We start from the raw sequence: 22,443 nt of genomic DNA, 5'->3' as shown, positions 1-22,443 counted from the left end.
GTTTTTTTTCACGTTGGTTTGAATCACTGGTGGTAAATAGAAGGCTGCGCGCGGATTGGCCGGCGGGGCGGATGGAGCGTCACGAGACCCCAACGGCCTAAGCGCGGAGGATCCCACCGGGGTGACCGGGCCGGCGGCTCCCGCCCGCGCACACGGTTATTATACGTGAGGGCCGGGGCGGCGGCGGCAGTGGCGGCTTGTTGGGAGTTGTATTTAGGCTCCCAGGCTCCTCCCCCTGGCGGATAAGCAGGGGGCGGGGCCTGGCTGATTGCTATTGTATGTGTGTGCGCGCGGTGCTGATCCCTGGGAAACATGGCGGAGAGCTGTGCCTGGTTCTTAGTGCTGGGCACGGTGTTTCTCTGCAATCTCTTTAAAATTCAGCTTCCTTCCTTATCCTCAATAGTAAGTAAGCCTGAGCTTGTGAGGAGATTGCAGGCAGAGGTGGGCGCCATTTGTATAAAAACAACCAGACCAGCAGCAGTAGCCCCCTGAGAGGATTGCAGCATGTAGCTATACCCCCCCCCCCCAACATCCAGGGAGATGGGGGCAGATAGCAGCTCCTCCATCCCTGTCACCTTATGTAACCTCCTCATCCAGCATCTCAGCTTATACTGGAGGCTGCTGCTGGAAACCAGTATGGAGGGTGCCCCCCCCCCCTCCTTCCCCAGTGGATTACACAAGAGAACACATCAGTGCCACCATTGTGTCCGCCAGAGCTGCACTCCTCCTCCACTGTGGACTTGTTATTATCTGCATGCATGTCATCTGTCTGGAAGCTTCTTCACTATATATATATATATATATATATATATATACTTAGTATCACTTGTATGTGTGACACAGGGGTGACCTTCACACAATGTTGGGGGGGGGGGGGGGGGGGGGGGGGTGTATTCTTCAGCCGCATTGTTCTTCTGTGGACATTCCATCGGTTGTGGATGTGACTGTGGTGGTTTATACCTTGTGTGGAATACAGGACGCATGCCCGGGTTTATTTATTTATTTTTTACACACCATATTTTTGGGAATACATAATTATCCGTCCTCCATATAGATAGATATGATAGATGTCACACTTTATGGCAGTTACAGCAATAGATTAGTGGCAGTTTTCATATGAAGATTCTTGTTTTGTTTGTGTTTTTTAAGAGTGGTATACTTGTTTTCTATCCTCTATGTCAGTGTTTCTCAATTCCAGTCCTCAGGCCTCACCAACAGGTCATGTTTTGAGGATTTCACAGGTGATATAATTATACTCAGTGCACAGGTATTCTTTGTATGGGATATTCTCAAAACATGACCTGTTGGTGAGGCCTGAGGACTGGAATCCAGAAGCACTGCTCTATGTCACCAGCAAAAAAAAAAAGAAGAAAAAAACGCAAACCCCAACAGAAACCACCTGAACGGAGGCCACAGTGCGGGTTTTCTGGCCCCCGCCTGGTGACTGTGGGTGCATTTTCTGTATGTGGGAATTTTCGAAAATGACATCACAGTTTGTTTATGAAGCTGCAAGTTAGTTGTATTCCACGTGTGGATCCGCCGGGCCGGATGTGGAAGGAATCCAGTTTTCAGCCACAGCTTTCTGAAGTACTCTCTATAGGGAGATCTTTTACAAATATTTTAGTTCCTGTTTTAGGGTATGTGCACAATATGGAATCCGGGTGGATAATCCGATGCTTGCACGAAACTCCGCCCGTGCCATAGGCTCCATTCTATGCACAGGCGGAATCTGCCTCTCTATAGAATGGAGCCTATGGCACGGACGGAGATTGAAGTGAGGGTGGACCAAATTTTGTGTAAATAAACCTTAAACAGACTGTAATGGAACAGGGGGAGAAAAACGTAGGGTGAACAGAGCCCTAACTTGGGTTTCCAGGAATTGAGATTGATGGCCTACCCTTGGAGACATCAATCACCAGTCGGGGAATAATCCACAACACAAGACGGAGTCTTAAAGGGGTATTCCCATGTCCAGAAGTTCACAGCTTACCAATGTTTAGTGGCCTCACAGAGAATGAGTGGAATGTTGGGGAGGATTTTGTATTTGTGGGGGTCCTAGTGGTCAGTACTCTACCAATCAGCTAGTTATCTTCTATCCTATAAGTACCCCTTTAAGGCACCAGTACCAGCTGTTGGATGAACAGTCATTCAGCCACAAGCTATCCCGTTTACCCCATATGACACAGCTTAAAGCTGCGTTCACACTACGTATATTTCAGTCAGTATATGTATATTTCAGTCAGTATATTTCAGTCAGTATTGCAACCAAAACCAGGAGTGGATTAAAAACACAGAAAGGATCTGTTCCCACAATGTTGAAATTGAGTGGATGGCCATCATTTAATGGCAAATATTTGCTTTTATTTTAAAACAACGTCTGTTATATTGAAATAATGGCAGTTAGTTACTGTTATATGGCGGCCATCCACTCAATTTCACCATTGTGTGAACAGATCCTTTCTGTGTTTTTAATCCACTCCTGGTTTTGGTTGCAATATGAGGACCACAATACTGACTGAAATATACGTAGTGTGAACCCAGCCTTAAGTTGTAAATGGGGAAAGAGTAGGTAAGGTTTCCAGACAGCTCTGACAGTCGTTCATCATCTTAGAAATTAAAAAGCATCGGATAGTTGAAATCCAAAATGCCCAACCCTTTTCTCCCCAGCCATCATCTATCAGAGAAGCATAGTGAGTCCTCGTGGGGTTGGCCAACCTTACTCTAAAGTATATGGGGATTAAGATGCAATATGTTTTTCTGTTGACCTATGACAATGCGCCAGGATAAGTTCTAAATAACAAACCCAACTCTGCTACATCTACTGTGAATAGTTCTAAAGTGGGGAAAAAAAACCCTGTTTGTTCCCTGTAGGTGTCAAGGCTGCTGCAGAAGGATGCCGAGCAGGAGCAGCAGATGAGGTCCGATATCCAAAGTATGAGACAAGAGCTCTCCAGTATCAGTATGATGGATGAGTTCGCCAGATACGCCAGACTGGAGCGGAAAATCAACAAGATGACTGACAAACTGAAAACCCATGGTAATACACTTAGGAGTATACGCCAGTGCTTTATTATTAACGGCATCCATTGATCTATCGGGATCCAGTAGCAAATTGTTACACGTTATAGTGTTTAGTAGAGATGAGCGAATATACAGTAAGGACGAAGCGAAGCGCTTCATCCCTATCTGTATTCCGCTCATCAGGCTGAGGAGCTTTGAAGTGTGCTCCGTGCTGCTCCTTCCCAGGTGCTGGAAAAAAAATGGATCCCGTCCAGGGAAACTGAGAGAAGATTCCCAGGACAGGATCCATCTTTTCCCAGCACCTGGCAAGGAGCGGAGCGCACTTCAGAGCGCCGCAGCCCGATGAGCGCAATACAGATAGTGACATCTCAGGTCCGCTCAGCCAGTCAGTGACAGAGTCGGGATCCGTTTCAAGTCCGCTCAGATCCTGCCTCTGTTACTGACTGACTGAGCAGACCTGACGTATCGTCTCAGGCCCGTGTCAGACACCAGGGAGCGGCCGGGAACCAGTACCAGAGTGCCACGATGCGGGACCCGCTGCTGGAAACTGGGAGGTGAGTGGATGTTGTTTCCCTCAGCCACCTCCTCCCCGATGTCAGAAAAAAATGCCCCCCGCCGGAGTACCCCTTTAAGGGCCCTATTATATGGGACGATTATCGTGCAAAAAATCGTTATAGTTCGAATTTAAACAATAATCATTCTGTGTAATTGCAAGCAACGATAGAAAACTCTTTTGTATGTCATTGATCGTTGATGTAGATCTGAACCTGAAATTATCGTTAATTGTTAGCTGTAATTACACATGTAATTCACTAGTCGTTCAGTGTAATTACACATTGTTCATTGTTTTGCTACGATCAGAAGGAGTAAACGATCATAGTAATGATCGCAATAACGATCGTAACTTAAGGCCATCGTTCTGTGTAATGGTGCGTTTACACAGGCAGATTTATCTGACAGATTTTGGAAGCCAAAGCCAGGACTGGATTTGAAAAAAGGAGAAAGCTCAGTCTTTCCTTTATGACCCGTTCCCTGTTTATGGTCTGTTCCTGGCATTGGCTTCAATAATCTGTCAGATAAATCTGCCTGTGTAAACGTACCATAATATGGTGAACGATTTCAGGTTAACGATAAACAATCTCGTTTGCGATAGTTTATCATTAGTCGTTAAAAATCGCTCCGTGTAATAGGACCTTAAACGTCTGGTTGAGGCTAGATATACCCAAAACCAAATGGGGAAGGGACTCCATTTTTATAAATCCCTTGACTTTTGACCCTTGTCTTGACTTGCAAAATCGGCCATGTCTGCCATAGAAAAACCCCTCTAATGTCATGTCTATAGTGACAATGTAATGATTTCCATACCTTATTCATTGTTATAGTATTAGGAACAGTCAGTCTAGGATGCAAAATCTCCACCAGTGCCCAACCCGGTGCCATAGTGTTCAATGACTTTCTACCGTGCATTATAAACAGGAGGTATACGTATGCATAGCAGGTTAGTGATTACATTACTGTACAATGCTAACACACCATCACACCTCTGCACTTCCTCTCACATGTGGCTGAGAAGTCTCAGATGTTCCTGCACGCCCTCCCTACACTACAGGCCAATGCAAATCGTCCATTGTGCATGTTACCACAATGATTGGACCTGATTTTCTAGGTAAATTCAGATTGTAGCAGAATGTCTGCACCTGTTTGCTGTTTGAGGGTGCGTTCACACCTACAGGATCTGCAGCAGATTTGATGCTGTGTTCAGTTATTTAAATGAAATCTGCTGCAGAAAATCAGCTGCAGATCCTGTAGGTGTGAACGCACCATGAAAGAGTATTCCTACTTTGTAAGGTGATGATATATAGCTAGGATGTGCCATCGGCTTATGATCTGACATCACTGCTGATCCTTAGTGTGAAGGGATCCCTTCCATATACAGGTCTCGGGTATATAGACATACAGGAAAGGCTCGATGCACCTTATACGCACCAGGCTGTGCATGAAGCTGCCACACAGCCCTAGGTGTATGTTCACATGCACTGTGTACACTGCAGATTTTATGCCATGTAAATCAATATAAATAAGTAGCCAAACACTGCATAAAGTCTGCATTATATACAGTACATAGCCTAAGGCCATTAACATAGCGATCTGGTCGTGGCCCTGTATACACATTGTGAATAGGGCCATTGAATAATATTGGGCCTATGTTCTGTCCACAATTGCGGACAGAACTACGGACATATTAACAAGACCTAAGGGTGGGTTTACTCAATTACAAGCTGTGATTCCCGTTAACGTCATTCTGTATGTGTTTACATACTCGCAGCAGATTTTTAATTGAGCTGCGAATATGTAAAGCCCTATCCCCCTTAACCCACTGCTGCCCGTTTAATACTCTACCGTCCGTGCTCTGGCCTGCTTCTGAGGCTCCCAACATCCTGGCATCCTGCTCAGCCAATCAGTGGTTGTGACGGGATAGCGCTGAGTGGGACATCCGGGAACCACAGAAACAGGCTAAAGCACGGACGGTAGAGTATTAAACGGGCAGCGGTGGGTTGAGGGGAAGTAGTAGTAGTGCCAAGGACCTACTATACGAGACCGTACATCTGGTCGCGGGGATCGTGAGTGGCTCTGAGTGAGCCTCGTTTTATTACTGCACTGTTGGTCCATCGTGACACTCTTTACCTGATTGAGCTGTGTATGTTTTTTGACACCAAAGGGTGAAGTATGAATTTTTCAGTGCTTTCCCACTATTTATATTTTATTGTCCAGAGTGAAATGTTGGATTAGTGGTAGTCTTGACCCCATTTATTTGCTTGTTGCTGGTTGGTCTCCTGATGATCCCAGAGGGGAGAAACGCGTAGAGACCGGGGTGGCAGATAGGTGCCACCACTTACTATGCAAGACCTTTATACTTGTTGGTAGGGGTATGATGTGTCATCTCACGATTTGTGAAACACACTATGAATTTTTGGTTAGTGCAGTTTGTATCTAATTGATTGACCTATATGGTAATTATTTATTGTGGACCAGGTTTTTAATGTATACCTAATAAAATTTATTAAGTTTTAGATCTACATGTTTTCAGTGAGAGTGTGTCTTTTTACACATGTAGTACACTCTTGTCCACCAAATCTACAGGTGGAATTGTCAGTGATTTTTGAAGGTGTTTACTTACTGGCAGTGGAATAAAAAAATCCTCTGCTAGTATGTAAACCCATACAGAATGACATCGACGGGAATCACAGCGGATTTCAATGTGGAACTTGCAGGAGTGATCTTAATAACTAACATACTAAATAATGACTCTGGTTACCAGCAATATGGTGAATGATTTCAGGTCCCTGGTTTGCGATTGTTTACTGTTAATCTGAGAAATCGAAAAGCCGCTTTGTCTAATAAGACCCTAAGAGGGTATTTACTGCGTGTAGGGTAAAACCACACTTTCAGCGCAGCACATGAATGCACCCTGTGGATTCATACAAACCTCAGTGGGAAAGATCAATAGCAATAAGTAAGAGTGCAGAATGCTACACCGGCATATAGTGCTGGATATTGGACTGTATATTTCTATATGAGATCCATACGAGTTCTGGGCTGTGTTCTGCCCCAGATCTGATCATCTTTGCCTGAGTTGCGTTGTTCACATATGTTCAGATGTATTTTCTCAGTCTCCACTGACTTCTGTGCATTCAGCATCCAACAGTGTATAGCACAAACTACTAGTAAAACACGTACAATGTCTCCACAAGGTATACTGCCCTCCATAGCATAACATATTTATGTCTGTAGCTCTACTGAACTTATGTCTGCAATACTGAACTTATTCTATCAGTCACAGCCCCATATTGCCATAAGATTGCAATATGTAAATGTCCGCCTAAAGTGTGTACTGTTTAGTATATATTTCATTTTGTACATGTGAATGCCTTTTTATTTTTAGGTATTCCCCTGCACTTTACATTCAATAAAATTCATGGGTCTATAGTGGAAATCAATGGTAGATGAATCCAAAGATCTTGGTATAAAATAACATCCTCCTCTGGTATCTGCCATCACTGGAGTGTCAGGAGACCCCCACAAACATTAGATGGGTGGCCTGTCCCACCGACATTAAAGGGGTTAGCCAGAATTTGAAAAGCATGGCCGCTTTCTTCTAGAAACAGCACCTCTCTTGTCTCCAGTTTTGCTGGGGGGAATTTCAGCTCAGTTCTATTAAAGTGACTGTAGCTGAATTGTAATACCACACACAACCTGAGGACAGGGGTGGCACTGTTTTTGCAAGAAAGCAGCAATGTTTTCTCTAAGGCCCCCTTCACACGTCCGGAAAAACCATCCGGATTTCCTATCAGGAAATCCGGACGGATTTCCGGACCCATACACTTTAATTAGTCACGGACACCCTTCCGGATTTTTCCGGAAGGGTGTCCGTTCCGGAAAATATATCCGGAAAAAATAGGACATGTCCTATTTTTATCCGGAATTCCGCCCCGGACACTCCCATAGAAGTCTATGGGAGCGCCAGAATCACGGGCACTTTCCTGAAGTACATCAGGAAAGTGCCCGTAATTCCGGATAATTGAGGGCCGGCCGGCCGGCCCCCGCAACCACTGGCACCCCTACCTCCCAACCGCACAGGCAGCGGCAGCACAGGCCTCCCTCCCGGCGCCACGACCCCCGCCCCGGACAGCTTCCACCAACTCCGCCCCCTCCCGACCGGACAGCTTTCAACCCCCGCACCCCACCCCCCGGACCGGACAGCATGCACCTACCCGCGCCCCCCCCGGACCGGACAGCATGCACTTAACCCCCTCCCGCCCCCCCTTCCCCGGACAGCATCCACCCAACAAGCCCCCCCCCCGGACCGCAGCCGCCGGATGACCCGGGCGCGTAAGTCCTGGGGCATCTGTGCTGCAATCCTCCTCCTCACTATGACCTGTCCTATGTTTTTGCGGCACGGATGGCATATGGGGAGATTTATCAAACATGGTGTAAAGTAGAACTGGCTCAGTTGCCCCTAGCAACCAGTCAGATTCCACCTTTCATTTTCCAAAGTGAGGAATGAAAGGTGGAATCTGATTGGTTGCTAGGGGCAACTGAGCCAGTTTTACTTTACACCATGTTTGATAAATCTCCCCCATTGGATGTAAAGGGACTTAAAAATGTCTGTGGTTGCTGATCCGTGACCATGGACAATTTTAAGTCCCTTTTATCCTAAGAGTCTATTCATACCATCCGTGCCGCGAAAACATAGGACATAATTTCACAGGTGGTGTGAATAAGGCCTAATACACTACCATAATCTTATATGAATTGTACCAGCCACTATATAATAGGCCTTAGAAATTAGTAATTGTCCTGTCTGCAAGCAGGACAATGTGTTGGTGTGACAGCCCCACCGTAGTTCATATCACTGTCCTTCTAGAATATAATGGCAATGGTATCTTCCCGTAGCGTCTACCTCCCGCTTATGTCTTATCTACGGCCATTGATGTCCGTCCCCGTCAGCCACCACCCTCCGAGCTGTAAATTCCTTACTGATATTAATGCAAAGAGAGCTGAGCCTGCATTAGTCCTAGATCCAGTACTTTCTTGGGGAATCAAAGGATTGAGCATGCAATAATCCAATATACCTGACACTTCACACAAGGGGTATATGAGTGTTTGTAATAGTTATAATAATGAATATTGGTGTGCTAGAGAAAATCAGTGGGCATCCATGGTATAGTATTCATTGGAGATATCAATTCAGAGATTTATACTGGAGTCAGGAAGGAATTTGTCTGCCGATTGGCATCTGCCTTATGTGGGTTTACGCCTTCCTCTGGGTCAACACAGAAACCTTTAGTCCTCCAACTGTTGCAAAACTAAAATTCCCATCATGCCTGGTCTAGCCAAAGCTTTAGCTGTCCAGGCATGATGGGAATTGTACTTTTGCAACAGATGGAGGGCGGCAGCTTCCCCACCACAGCCATAAGGTTGGACTCTTGGTCTTTTTTCAGCCTTATACACTATATAACCAACAATTGATACTTATGATTGGTTTCAACCAGTGAGAACTTGTTCTAATAACTTTTTCCTTTGCAGTTATTAAACTTGTACAACGAGTTTCACCCTGTGACCTTGCTCTATCACCAATACCCGTATGGTTCTAAGTGGGTGGCCCTTACATGGTGAAAATCCCAACCTAGTTATCACCTTTGGGTATAATTAATAAACAGGGTCCTCAGCGGAGGTCTACATCTGTTCCATCCAAGTGTCCTAACCAGCTTAGTGATTAGCAGAAGACCCCTTTGGCCAAATGGCCCTTATCAGCGGTCTTCAAAATGAACCTTCTCACTCCTCCAAATTGCATTATGTAAGGCCCAGCGATTTACACATAAAGAGGAGAGCCTTTAGCATAATGAGTAATGTATACTGATACCAAATGTTCCTGTGATGGTGTTCGGCATCGGCATCTGACACTAAACCCTTATTTATATAACCGAGAAGCCACGTAATAAGTAACAGCAGAAATAAAGATAAGTGTCTGCACTGCCTATCTCCAGCAGATGTGTGAATACAGCTCTGGAGCACAATATAGACTGGGATTTATTTAAAATGACAATAATTCTGTACCAGGATTGATGGTGTTGTATCAGATAGAGTTGAGAAAACTTTGAGCACTCCCAGGTTCGTCCTAACCCAAGCATGGGCCATTTGTTTACCGGTGGCTGTTAAAGTTGGATGCACCTCTAGGGATTCCTGGAAAACATGGATACATTCTATGGCTGCATGCTCGAAGTTTACACAACTGTAGTAACAGTATAAGTTATCAATAGTTTTATTTATGGATCCTCTACATTTTCTTAAAGGGGTTATCCAGTGCTACAAAAACATGGCCACTTTCTTTCAGAGACAGTCTTGTCTCCAGTTCAGGTGCGGTTTTTAATTAAGCTCCATTCACTTCACTGGAACTGAGCAGCAAAACCCCGCCCAAGCTGGAGACAAGAGCGGTGCTGTCTCTGGAAGAAAGTGGCCATGATTTTGTAGCGTTGGATAACCCCTTTAAGAGCGTTGAGCCCTTGCACCAGCCACGTCTTTTGTTACTACACAAGGACCCAAACTTCTTCAGGGCACTTCATGGTACAGTGTCCCCCCAACCTGTGGCTCTCCAGCAGTTGCACAACTACAACTCCCACCATAGCCTGGCAGACTTTGGCCGATCCTTTGACTTCTAAAAGTCTTCATATAATCAAAAGGTGCCCAAACCCAATTGTCTGACATGTATTGCAGCCTCCTGACTATGGTGGCATACCATTTACTATGTACAGAAGCTTTCCTTCTCTCACTAGATATATGATGTTGGGGGAGAAGGATCGGACGTGTTGGATTTCTAATGCCTAACCGTTTTTTTTCTCGGAGAGAGAATTGTCAGCCAAACAAATGTTCAGCTGAAAGCTATTGTAGCTGTATGGTTGCCTTTAGGCCAGTGTTCTCCAACTTGTGGCTCTACAGCGATTGCTGAACCACAGCTCCCATCTTCCTCTGACAGTCTTGATCTCTTAAGTCGCTCATGCTCCGATAACTGCTATTTTGGGAGGGATCTGGTTTCTGGGACGCCGTTCATGCACTCCACCGCTCCATTCAGAATCCATGTCATGGCGACAGTAGCCAAGAGAAATCCAGAGATGCAATATCAACTTCGACATCGATGGCCTCCAATGTTTGTTCGAGAAGGCCAGTCTCCTGAACCCCCCAGTAGGGGTCTGCAACATCCCTGCAAGGTTATGCAATACCAGACATGGCGGCCTATACGGTGCAACCTACAAAGGGAAGTGATGCAGCCCCTTCTTTATGCTTATTGGAGGGGCCTCATGTACTCATCCTGAGCATAGGCGGTCAGTGTTCCCTCAGAACCCCTTTAATATTAATTCAACTGTGGAACTTAACATTATATTTAAAGGGGTTATCCCAGGATTTAAGTTTTTCACAGGATGGGAAATAGCTAGCTGACTGGTGGGGTCCTACTGCTGGGAGCCCACCGATCATTAGATTTGAGGTCAGTTGTCCCCTAATGGTGACCCCTGTTCACCATTCTTGTTGCTCCTGGCAATCTGCCCGATTCTTCTATCCCCTAACATGATGCACTTCAGCTGTTACAAAACTACAATTCTCAGCTTGCCTACTCACCATTTGGCACGTTGTGCAGCACTGCGAGTTAGGCTGACATGGTTATACCAATATGGCTTTCAAAGGAAACGTTTCCAGGACCATGTTTTTCTTAAAATAAGATAAAGGCCCCTACATTTATCTGTACGCTAGCATTTTATGTAAACTATTATTTTTATGTTTTTGCAATAAAATGTACTAGTCCAATTTTTTTTTTTTTTTTTAATCTTCATGTTGTTTTTAGCCAATAAAATTTTTTCCATACATAAGCCAATGGTGCATAAAAAAAAAAAAGTACACCCCTTATAAAATGGATGGATTTTAGATTATCAAATATTTTGGATTATTGAAGGGTGTGTGTGTGTGTGTGTATATATATATATATATATATATTATATTTAATAACACAGAATATACAATAGAAATAAGGTATAACCTAAATATGGTAAAGCAAAAAAAATAAAAAATAAATAAATATATATATATATATATATATATATATATATATAGATATATAATCTTACAAGTATAATGATGATTTCAAATGTCTTACTCATATAAAAAATGTATTCATCAGATTTATCTTTCGGTTAAATTTGATCAGTCTGCCGATTCTGGATTACAGGAATCCGCATTAAAGGAATTTTATGATGTATACACACAATGGCTGTATGTGCTGATTGTATCCTCCTGTCTTGTTTCCATATGAATAGCCTGGGCCCGAACCTGTTCTCTGTCTCGGCCCCCTCGGAGAGGCTTGTTTTGGGAGAACACACCTATTAACTGAGCGTCTTTCCATAATAAAGGCAATTGTGTGGCAGAGAGCGCAGGCGCTAGAATCTGAATACCTTGTAAATAAGGCTGATTCACCTCAAGTGTCCGTGTAAACAAGGGTTAATGCCCGGTAGTCTGGGGAAGGTGAGAAGGATCAGCAGGAAGCATCATGTGAATTGTCTGCTGGGAGCCTGAGGCCAAAGTCACCTAGAGAAGAACAAATAGTGAGAAACTCTTAGCCCAGCTTTTCTTCTTGTACTTTGTTATTCGACATCTAATGTTCTACAGTCTTATTAGTCTCCACTACATACAGTCCTCACCAGTGTCTACTGATTGTATTGAAGTCCACGCTAAAAACCAATGTGCACAACTATAAAAAGAGCTACGTGTTTCAAGCTCTAGGGCTCCTCATCAGCCTCAGTCAGCACAAGTATCATACTGAGGTTTATTGAGATGAGTTTACATTCTTATTCGTAACATTTTGGGGTACAGGTGACATTGTGTGCTTTTAAAAAAAAAAAATGTAATGAACAAAACTATTTGGGATGGTAAATGCTTCCTTTATGGGGATGGGTAAAGCCCCTATTACACGGGGCAATATGGAGAGCAAGCAAGTGGCAACCTGTCAGGTCAGCGCTTGCTTGCTCCCCGTGCCCCTGCCCGCTGCCGGCGCTATTACAGGCGCCGGCAGTGAGTGAGCAGGAGCGGGTAAAAGCCGGAGGGCTACCCGGGTGATTGTCAGATGGTCCAGTCTGCTACCACCGCTCCTATTACACGGAGCATTGGCAGCAGATCATTGCTGTGCCTATTGCCGTTTCAGTCTCTTGAAAGATAACAATCAGCTGACATCTTGCATCTTACACAAATTGATTATTGGCTGTAACAACTGATATAGTCCGAATACGGCCGATAATCGATTTGTTTAATAGGGTCTTAAACTGCACTCAGACACCTCTAGCAGGGTTTTATCTCCTGGGCAGAAAATCCAACACGCCCGAACCCTATCCAGGGCTCCAGACTAAAAAATTTACCTAGGAGCCATTGGCTCCTAACCTGAAAAATTTAGGCGCCAAATAGAATATTTGGTCGCCAACATTTTAAACCATGTAAAATTAATGTTATGTTAAATGGGACTTACTGTGTGCAGAGGCCACGGCAGCAGCCTCCTCCTTTAGATCCTTTCTTTTCTTAGTTTGAAAACGTTCAACATGGAAACTTGCAACTTGACAACCATATACAGTCTGACAACCATATCCAGTCTGACTCAGTACTTCAGCCTCACTTGGCTAGCCTTTTAATGAGGCTTACTCTTCTGAACTTGAACTTAAAGGGAACCTGTCGACCCCCGTGCCGGGGTGACAGGCTCCCAACCCCCCGTTAGAGCCCCCTATATTCACCTCATCGCGCCGGGTCCCGCTTCTGAAGATGGTCGGGTCACGGAGATCTCAGCCGCTGCAGCCCGGCGTGCGCTGAGAGATGAGTCCAACGCTCATAGAGAATGATGGGAGAGTCCAGCGCTCCGTCATTCTCTGAGCGTTGGACTCATCTCTCAGTGTGCGCGCCGGGCTGCAGCGGCTGAGATCTCCGTGACCCGACCATCTTCAGAAGCGGGACCCGGCGCGATGAGGTGAGTATAGGGGGTTCTAATGGGGGGTTGGGAGCCTGTCACCCCGTCACGGGGGGTGACAGGTTCCCTTTAAAAGCTTGCAACAGTCTATACATACTGAGCTAGACTTATGACTGCAGCCATAGTGACCCCCCACAAGATGTGTATATAGATAGATATATCTCTCACCTAGTGACTAATGCAAGTGACCCCCTACAATACAGACACCTGAGGGGCCCTGATAATAATAATTGTGCATATATCTATCTCCCAGTGTCTGCAGCCAGTCTGCCCTACACTTATAGATGGCCCCCTCCCCTTATAGATGACCCCCTCTACCCCCATTATAGATGCCCCCTCCTCCCCCCCATTATAGATGCCCCCTCCTCCCCCCCATTATAGATGCCCCCTCTCCCCCCCCCCATTATAGATGCCCCCTCTTCTCCCCCCCATTATAGATGCCCCCTCTTCTCCCCCCCTTATAGATACCCCCTCACCTTATAGATGCCCCCTCTCCCCCCCCCCCCATTATAGATGCCCCCTCTTCTCCCCCCCTTATAGATGGCCCCCTCTCCCCCCCTTGAAGATGGCCCCTCTTCTCCCCCCATTATAGATGCCCCCCCCCCTTTCCTCTATGCTAAGCAATATTTAAAAAAAAACAAACACACAAACTCACCTGACAACCCGCTCCCCCGGCGATCCTCTTCTTCTTCGGACGCTGTCCCCGGCTGATGCGCGGCTGCCGGGGGTGTCCCGTCCTATCCCCGGCAGCGCGGCGCATCAGTGAGCTCCTGTACGCCGGGGCTGTGACTTCTGACACAGGAAGCGTCTCTGACGTGCGCTTCCTGTGCCGGAAGTCAGGGCCCCAGGCAGCTCACTGATGCGCCGCGCTGCCGGGGATAGGACGGGACACCCCCGGCAGCCGCGCATCAGCCGCGCATCTTAAAGAGACAGCGCGCCGCCGCCGGGGCCAGTCGCAAATGGCGCCCAGATTAATAAATCTGGGCGCCATTTGCAAAAAGTCAGTCGCATTGGCGACCATTTTGGTCGCCATCTGGAGCCCTGCTATCTTGACAAACATAATCTGTCGGTGGGAAAGTTAAGAGGCTGTTACACCTTATACATTTTTATCAGCTGTATCCGCCGCTTGCAGCCATTGAAATTCATGGCCGCTGTCTTCCTAGTCAGTCAAACCTGCCTTTGGTGTGTATAAAGGGCCTTTTACACGGGCCGATTATAAGCCAGGACTGTTGCAAGAAACGATAATCAGGCAGTGTAAAAATCAGCTGAGGACGGACCAAACGCCCAATTCTCTGCAGATTGCCTGTTTAGTGCAGGTTTAAAAAATATATTGTCATCGGCCGTACATTCTTCCATGTAAACAGGGTTATATGAGGCTGCACGGATATGTATGCAAAAGAAGGGTCCGTGGAGTCTCAGTTACGAGTCTCAAAACACGGGAATAGCCAGATATCCCTCCAGGGGAGGGAAGCCTATTGACAAGGGGGTGCCTCCCAGTGGGGAGAAAACCAAACCACCCTGATACGTAGCCCCTTAAGTTCCACTCGATTGCGAGTATTGGAACATAAATAGGGAAATACCAGGGTGACCCCTTTTACGTCAAAGTCTAACTCTGTGGTGAGTATTGCATGACAAGGGTTTACCAAGGCAGGTATTCATCCACAGACGGATTTTTTTTTCATTGCCCCGTTAGCCAGAATCCTACTCCACACTGATGAGGGGCAACTACCCCGAAACGATCGTCTGTGGATGGATGCCTGCTTTGGTAAATCCTTGTCTTGTAGCAATACTCGCCACAGAGTTATACTTTGACGTAAAAGGGGCCACCCTGGTGTTTCCCTATTTATGTTCCAATACTCGCAACCGAGTGGGACTTAAGGAGCTACGTATCAGGGTGGTTTGGTGATCTCCCCACTGGGAGGCACCCCCTTGACAATAGGCTTCCCTCCTCTGGAGGGATATCTGGCTATTCCCATGTTTTGAGACTCGTAACTGAGACTCCACGGACCCTTCTTTTGCATATTTAAATTTATAGGGGGCAATGCATCGGTGGAGACCCCTCAGTGGGTACTCCATTTGATTTATTTGTCGCTGGTCTCCCTGAGCTCAGTGATTGCTGTGTTTTGCACGGATATGTATATACTGTATGCTGTCAGTTTCCATATCAGTACAGTACAGACATACCGCTCCAGCAATCTAGCATCCTAACACCCCAAATGTGGGGCTATTAAAAATACACCTAATTGAAAAAAAAATAGAAGTTATGGCCTTAGAAATGAATGCGGAGATATAAACTAGGCCACACTCACAAAAGGTAAATGTACAGGTATTTCATATATACATATATAGGCTGTAACTGGGGTAAAAAAATAGAATAAAATGTAGCCTCTAAATTTGCCCCCCCTCCAACTCCTCCTCAGCTCCTTTTCCCTCTTGGAAGTGCTAACATGGCATTGAATTAAAGGGAAAATTAAGTTATTTATTTATTTATTTTTTTGCTAATTCCAACTTTTAAATATAAAAAAAAAAAAAAAAAAATGGAGCAAATCTCCAATTGTTATTAAAATATTCTCTACCATTTGATCTGTAGTCAGATCCTGTAGTCGTTATCTTTTTATAGTGACCTGTTGTAAAGTTACCTTATTTTTAGGCTAGGTTCATAAAATAAAAGCTAAATACGAACGTAATTTTGAGTTAAAATAAAGCTGTGTGCATTTGGTTGGTAAAAAAAGGTCCTAAATAGAGATGAGCGAACCTCGAGCATGCTCAAGTCTATCCGAACCCGAGCTTTCGGCATTTGATTAGCGGTGGCTGCTGAAGTTGGATAAAGCCCTAAGATTGTCTGGAAAACATGGATATAGTCATTGGCTGTTTCCATGTTTTCCAGACAACCTTAGAGCTTTATCCGAGTTCAGCAGCCCCCGCTAATCAAATACCGAACGTTCGGGTTCGAATCGACTCGAACCCCGAACCCGGTTCGCTCATCTCTAGTCCTAAATAATGAACATGTTCCTCTTATTGATCATAATCAATTACTGCCGTTATTCAATATGGTGTTTAATGTCCCATTGACTTCAATAGAGCGCATTATTAAATTAAACACAGCTGCATTTTAACCTTACAATTACAGCCGTATATATGTTCAACTCATATATTTGTTCTCCATACAAGTACATCGCTACTAAATGTGAAACGTCCAAGAATAGAACTTGTTTTATTTACATTAATGTAATGTTCGAAAAATCCAATAAAACATGTTTAAAATAAAGAATATGTCCATATTAGGCTATGTTCCCACACAGTATTATTGATCAGTATTTTTCAACCAAAACCAGGAGCGGATTGAAAACACAGAAAGGCTAGGTTCACACACTGCTGAAACTTAGTGGATGGCCACCATGTGATGGCAAATAGTTGCTATTATTTTAAAACAATGGCCATTGTTTTGAAATAATGGCCGTAATTTGCCGTTAAATCTCGGCCATCCACTAAATTTTAACAGTATGTGAACCTAGCCTTTCTGTGTGTTTTCAATCCGCTCCTGGTTTTGGTTGAAAAATACTGAGCAAAAATGTTGTGTGGGAATATAGCCTTAATCTTAAAGTGTGCTGGTGGCTTTTATAAAAATCTTGATGTCCTTGAGACATGGCAAAAGTTTTGGTTGGTAGTGTTAAATGAGGAGAAATGTGTGCGATCCAGGATCTCAATATTCAGGCCAGAACTGATCAAAACTTTGGAATGTCTCAACAACATATCAAAAGGTTTTTTTTAATTTATTGGGTCAGTAAAAAAAAAAAAGTAATGTAAAGATCGTCAATGCCTTTTAAAAAAAATATTTTAATGTTTTAATTATTTTTATTGATTTTCTCTCTTCTCTTTTTCTTCCAACAGTAAAGGCCAGGACGGCTCAGTTAGCGAAGATCAAGTGGGTGGTCAGCATTGTGTTTTATGTGTTGCAGGTAGGTGCGCTTCATTTCAGAATCCCACGTTGCATTTCTTAAAAATCTTAAATTTTAGTAAATTTAAAGGGTTTGTCCAGTCCTAGAAAGAAAATGTTAAGTTGGCTCAAAATGAAGAAAAAAATAAAAATTCATATGTACCTGACCAGATTGACTGCTGATGCTGGTCTGATGCTCCCGGTTCCCACTGGTTTCTGTGGCATGTGAACCTCACAAAAACTTCCTGCTTAGCCAATTGAGAAATGAGGTGTGACTGCTATTCTTAGGGGTTATGAATATGGGGGGACATCAGTTAAATTGAGGGGGCTGATTATGTAGCCCAGCATTCACTTGCAGACGAAACATGCCCATATGCAAAGTCTAATCGCTACATAGTGTCTCCTCAATATCTGAGACACCGTGGAGCTATTTTACATCATATGCTGGTGTAGTTTTGCCCACACAGAATGATTATTACGTAGCCCTGCCCCTCCATATTTTCAAAGGCTTACTTCAAGATGTAGAATCTCAAAATTTGAGCGCAGGGAAGCAGACCACTTAAGCTGTCCTCTGCTCCCCAGACAACCCCTTAACCACGCCCATCTGACTATTAATTGCAGTCAGCCAAATAGTAAAATCCCTATATCTTGGGAACTGGAGGGGGTAGTAAAAATGTAAAAATACCATTGGAATTGGGTCACCAAGACTATAAAATTATACAAAACATTTTTTTTGAGTGACTGCAGTGCAGTTGGGGTTTAGATTTAGTAATGGTACGGCTACTGCTTAATTTGCCCCTTAATCACGTAAAAACAAGACTTAAAGTCCCATCAGTATAAAAATAAGATCACCGGAGGAGATTTATGTAGCTGTCTTCTAGTAAGATTCTCTGTTGTACCCATAACAACCAATCACAGATCCCAAAGCAACCAGTCACAGCTCAGCTTTCATTTTACCAGAGCAATATGAGACGTGAGTTGTGATTGGTTGCTATGGGCAATACAGAATCCTACTATAATACAGGGCCATAAATCTCGCTCATTGTTCTTGTATGCTGAGATGTAAACACATGAAGTTACAGGCCCAATGCCTGAGGCTGCACTACTGCGATGACACGATGTATGACAATAAGTCTTGTGTGGATCAATATCGCCAAATACAATAAAATCTGCATGTTACTTGTCTTATAGTGATATTGTCACCACAGATTTCTGTGTGCTGTTATTTAGTGCCACTAAGGTGTGTCTTAGCATCCGTTGAACTCCCTCTCAACAAGCACTAAGCCCCGCCTTAGTGACACTGTAAATTATGGTGGAAATAACAGCACACAGGAAAACTGGTGACAGTATCACTTAAATCATGGCAGTCTATTGTGTATATGTGGAGACATCTGTGTATTTGGAACCATACAAATTCCTTATAACAACTTAGCACTTGACAGGAATGAGAATCTCAAGTGTTGAGTCTCATATCTCAGCATGTACTTAAAGGAGTATCCCTATCTGAGCTGAATAGCAAGCTTGTGGTCTGACCACCAATTGCCCCCACAATGAATAGAGCGCTCACCATGTACCCCAGAGGGACGTTTGTGTCTTCATTTTGGTGATTGGTGGGGGTCCAACGGTTTGACCCTTTATGGGCGACAACAAACTTGGATGGGAATGCCTCTTTAGGATAGTAATAACAGAGCACAAGATCTTCAAATCCTAAAAAAAAAGGGGGAAAATATTTTGCTCCCCCCGACATGGTTGTAGCCTACTACAGAGCAGATATGACACCCCAAAATGATATCCTTAGTGTGCCCCCCCCCCCCCATTTATGTCTATACACTGTCTTTGTGCTGAATCCTGACAGTCACGCTCTAGGTGTCTCCCTTCTCTGCTGTCTCTCCACTATCTGTTGGATTACAGGACATGGAGGTGGGGCTTAGCATTTTCTTTGTACTAGAGAAAGAGACTGTGTATATCTGTATTAGTGAATGACCAGAGGATCTGCACTGTTCATTCAAGGTAAATCAAGGCTTCCCTCTCTGCTCAGCAACAGTAATCAGAGTAATCCTTTCCTTGCTTTGCTGCTCATATCCACTTGCAAAGCCAGTGTATCAGTAACCCCTCCCCCCATATGCTATCTATAATATTATGTATGTCACCTCCCAGCACAGCACCAGCTACTTCAGTGCTCATTGCAACCTTTTCCTTGCTATTCTTCCGTTTTTCATGTCTGTCCACACAATAGCTTGCAAAAATCCAGTGCATCAATAACCTGTTCTTCTCCTATATACCATCTATAATAGTCTACTTTGGAAATCATTAACCCTACTCAGTGCAAGCCTGTTCAGTATACTTTCACCAGGACTATGTCATGGCATAGCAGAGAGGAGAAGGTGTTGTGCTGTGTCTGGCTATAGATGTAAGAGAGGATATTACTGTGTGTACTACTAGCAAATAGCTCAGCCCTGGTCCCTCTTACTGAAATGAGGGAGAATATAACATAGCTTGACAATATAAATGCTAAAATAGTAACTCTAAGGAAAGCTCTGCGCCTCTTATATCGGCAGAGACCAGCGTGATGACACCACTGCTTATAAAGTCTACAGAAATGCCCAGCAGGATACAGCCCTATAGTCTTACTTAACAACATATGTGGGAGCTGGAAGGATTTCCAGGATTCTGACGCCACAGTGGGGGAAACAAATTAAGCAGTTTCTGACACCTTCCCTAGAGGTGATAAAAACCCTGAACTAAAACAATTCACACCATCCACTTATTCAACAACACTGCAACATAGAAATATCAATCAGAGTCTATGGTAATGGTTGGGTATTCTGGTATTGAAGGAATTGCTTATTATGTTATATATAGAGATAATTGAATTTACAGTAATAGCGAAGCAGGAGAAGTTTACCCGGACTGAATCCAGCTTTTCCTGGCACCAGGGGATGAGCGGCATGGAGCTGCAGTGAGTTATGGTACTTTTACACGGAGAGATGATTCGCCCGATCGCGCGATTAACGATTTTGAATGAACAATGTTTTTTTTATAACGATCAGCGTTTAGACGGAACGATAGATCTTACGGAAAATTCGCTATGCGATCGTTTTGCGATCACTTAAGCCTATCTCACACATAGGTGAAATCGTTGAAAGACTGTTTACACTGAACGATCTGCGAATTTTTTGGGAACGATCAACGATGATTTGAGAACATGTTGAAAGATCAAAATGAACGATTTCTCGCTCGTCGTTTGATCGTTCGCTGCGTTTACACGTACGATTATTGTTCGAATTTGATCGTTATCGTGCAAATTCGAACGATAAATCGTTCCGTGTAAAAGTACCATTAAGCAGCCAGCTGATAAGCAGATTGCAGAGATAACTAAACACTTTGCTTCATTACTACTGTAAATTTTCTCATGATATGGGCGTCACATATACTGTATAGCCCATATAGCTATAGGTATCCCATGTTTTGTTTTTTTTAAGCGGTGCGCTTTATCCTCACAAGTTACCAGTGCAAAATCCTGGAAAAGCTCCTCTAAGTAATCGTCTTCTAGAGAGCAGAACATATGAGCGTTTCCAAATATTTTTGGAAAGTCTAAATTAATGGAGGGCTCCTCATCTGTCGCTGTTTACAAGGAACATCTCCCATTCTGGAGAACCCATCAGCAATTTTAACACCATGTAATGCTTTATTTAACCTGTAGAGGTGCTGCAGGGAAATTGAAGGTTTCCCTACATATTAAAGGGGATCCCTTGAGTGTTTAGCAGGGCGAAAATTTTGTAATTATATTATTGTCTAGGCATCTTTCTAATCGTTAGGTATTGCCCAAAGTGCTTACTTTCCCCTCAACAGCCTCTGCAGTGTCCTGTTTTTAGTGAAGTCCATTAGAGGAGCTTTTCTCTGACAGGTTATCAGTCCTTCTCTCTCCTTTTGAAGAAACATCTAAGCTGCTTTATGATCACATTTATAGACCTTTTATCTGGTCATGATCAACTTTAAAGTTCCTTCAGAAGAAGAGATATAAGACTCTATGATAGGACAGAGCAGGGGGCTGTAGAAGAAAAGATGAGCACATTTTTTAATAAAGACCTTATGGTTTTTTGTACCTTTTCGAAGAATAAAAAAGATCAATATACAAAACATGCCAAGGTGTCTGCACAAACTTAGTTTTCTCATCCCAGCAATCTCCTTATTGTTTGAGAGCCACCTCCCTGAGCCAGAATGGAAGGTCTCTAAGACGCTGCAGACCTCACACTCATAGACCCAGCCCTTTCGTGCTGGGCCAGAAAGGACAGACAGATGGCTATCATTGTGTCTTCCACTTTTGGTGGGACCAGCAAGCCATCTAGTTTGTATGGGGTCTCCCGATTGTTCAATCACAGATATTTAGGGGAGAGATGGATCGGGTATGTTGGAGTCCATCTGCACAGCTCTTAGAGAGATAAGCCAACACAATAAGAATCTGACAGTAGCTTGCTCCCCTTCTCTCCATGGACAAACAAGGCACGTTTGACCATGTATTTTGGAGAGTTGCTCCCTTATTTTGTGCCATATTCTACAAAAGGTGTGCTCATGGCCATTCTTGAGCACATAGCGGCATTTCAACCATATGTGTTAACTTCCATGTGAAAACGCCTTACTGCTACAATTCACCTTCCAAACTGCTGACACTATTATATAGCTGTTAAGGAGATACATGGTACCTTTCATATATCTGGCTCTACTTCCATAACAGCAGAATGTTTTTGTAGCACCTTTTTGCTCCCCCTCCCATCCCTATCCCTGCTTGATTGACAGTCAGCTGGAAGCAATGGCCCAAGCAGAGACAGGGCTGGAAGGGGGAGCGAGGTGGTATCACAGCCCTCAGCACTTTAGGAGATTGGGAATGCCTCTTTGACAATTTGCACAGGAAAATAAAAGCATTTTTCTACAT

At 44.1% G+C, this 22,443-nt stretch overlaps 1 protein-coding gene across 2 annotated transcripts in view; it reads left to right on the top strand.

Moving 5' to 3' along the window:
- The first annotated feature begins 40 nt into the window (after positions 1-40).
- Positions 41-22,443, top strand: part of GET1 (guided entry of tail-anchored proteins factor 1) — a 34,075-nt gene continuing 11,672 nt past the window's right edge. Inside the window, exons 1-3 of one of the 2 annotated variants that reach the window (XM_069946335.1) lie at positions 41-165; positions 2,872-3,037; positions 17,465-17,532. In XM_069946335.1, coding sequence (XP_069802436.1) covers positions 2,914-3,037; positions 17,465-17,532 — 192 coding nt within the window. In that variant the 5' untranslated portion in view covers positions 41-165; positions 2,872-2,913. The other variant, XM_069946332.1, reaches the window with a different exon arrangement.

Source organism: Dendropsophus ebraccatus, chromosome 11 (assembly GCF_027789765.1).
Source record: "Dendropsophus ebraccatus isolate aDenEbr1 chromosome 11, aDenEbr1.pat, whole genome shotgun sequence".
NCBI classification, from domain to species: Eukaryota; Metazoa; Chordata; class Amphibia; order Anura; family Hylidae; genus Dendropsophus; species Dendropsophus ebraccatus.
This window is presented reverse-complemented; position numbering and strand designations above follow the sequence as displayed.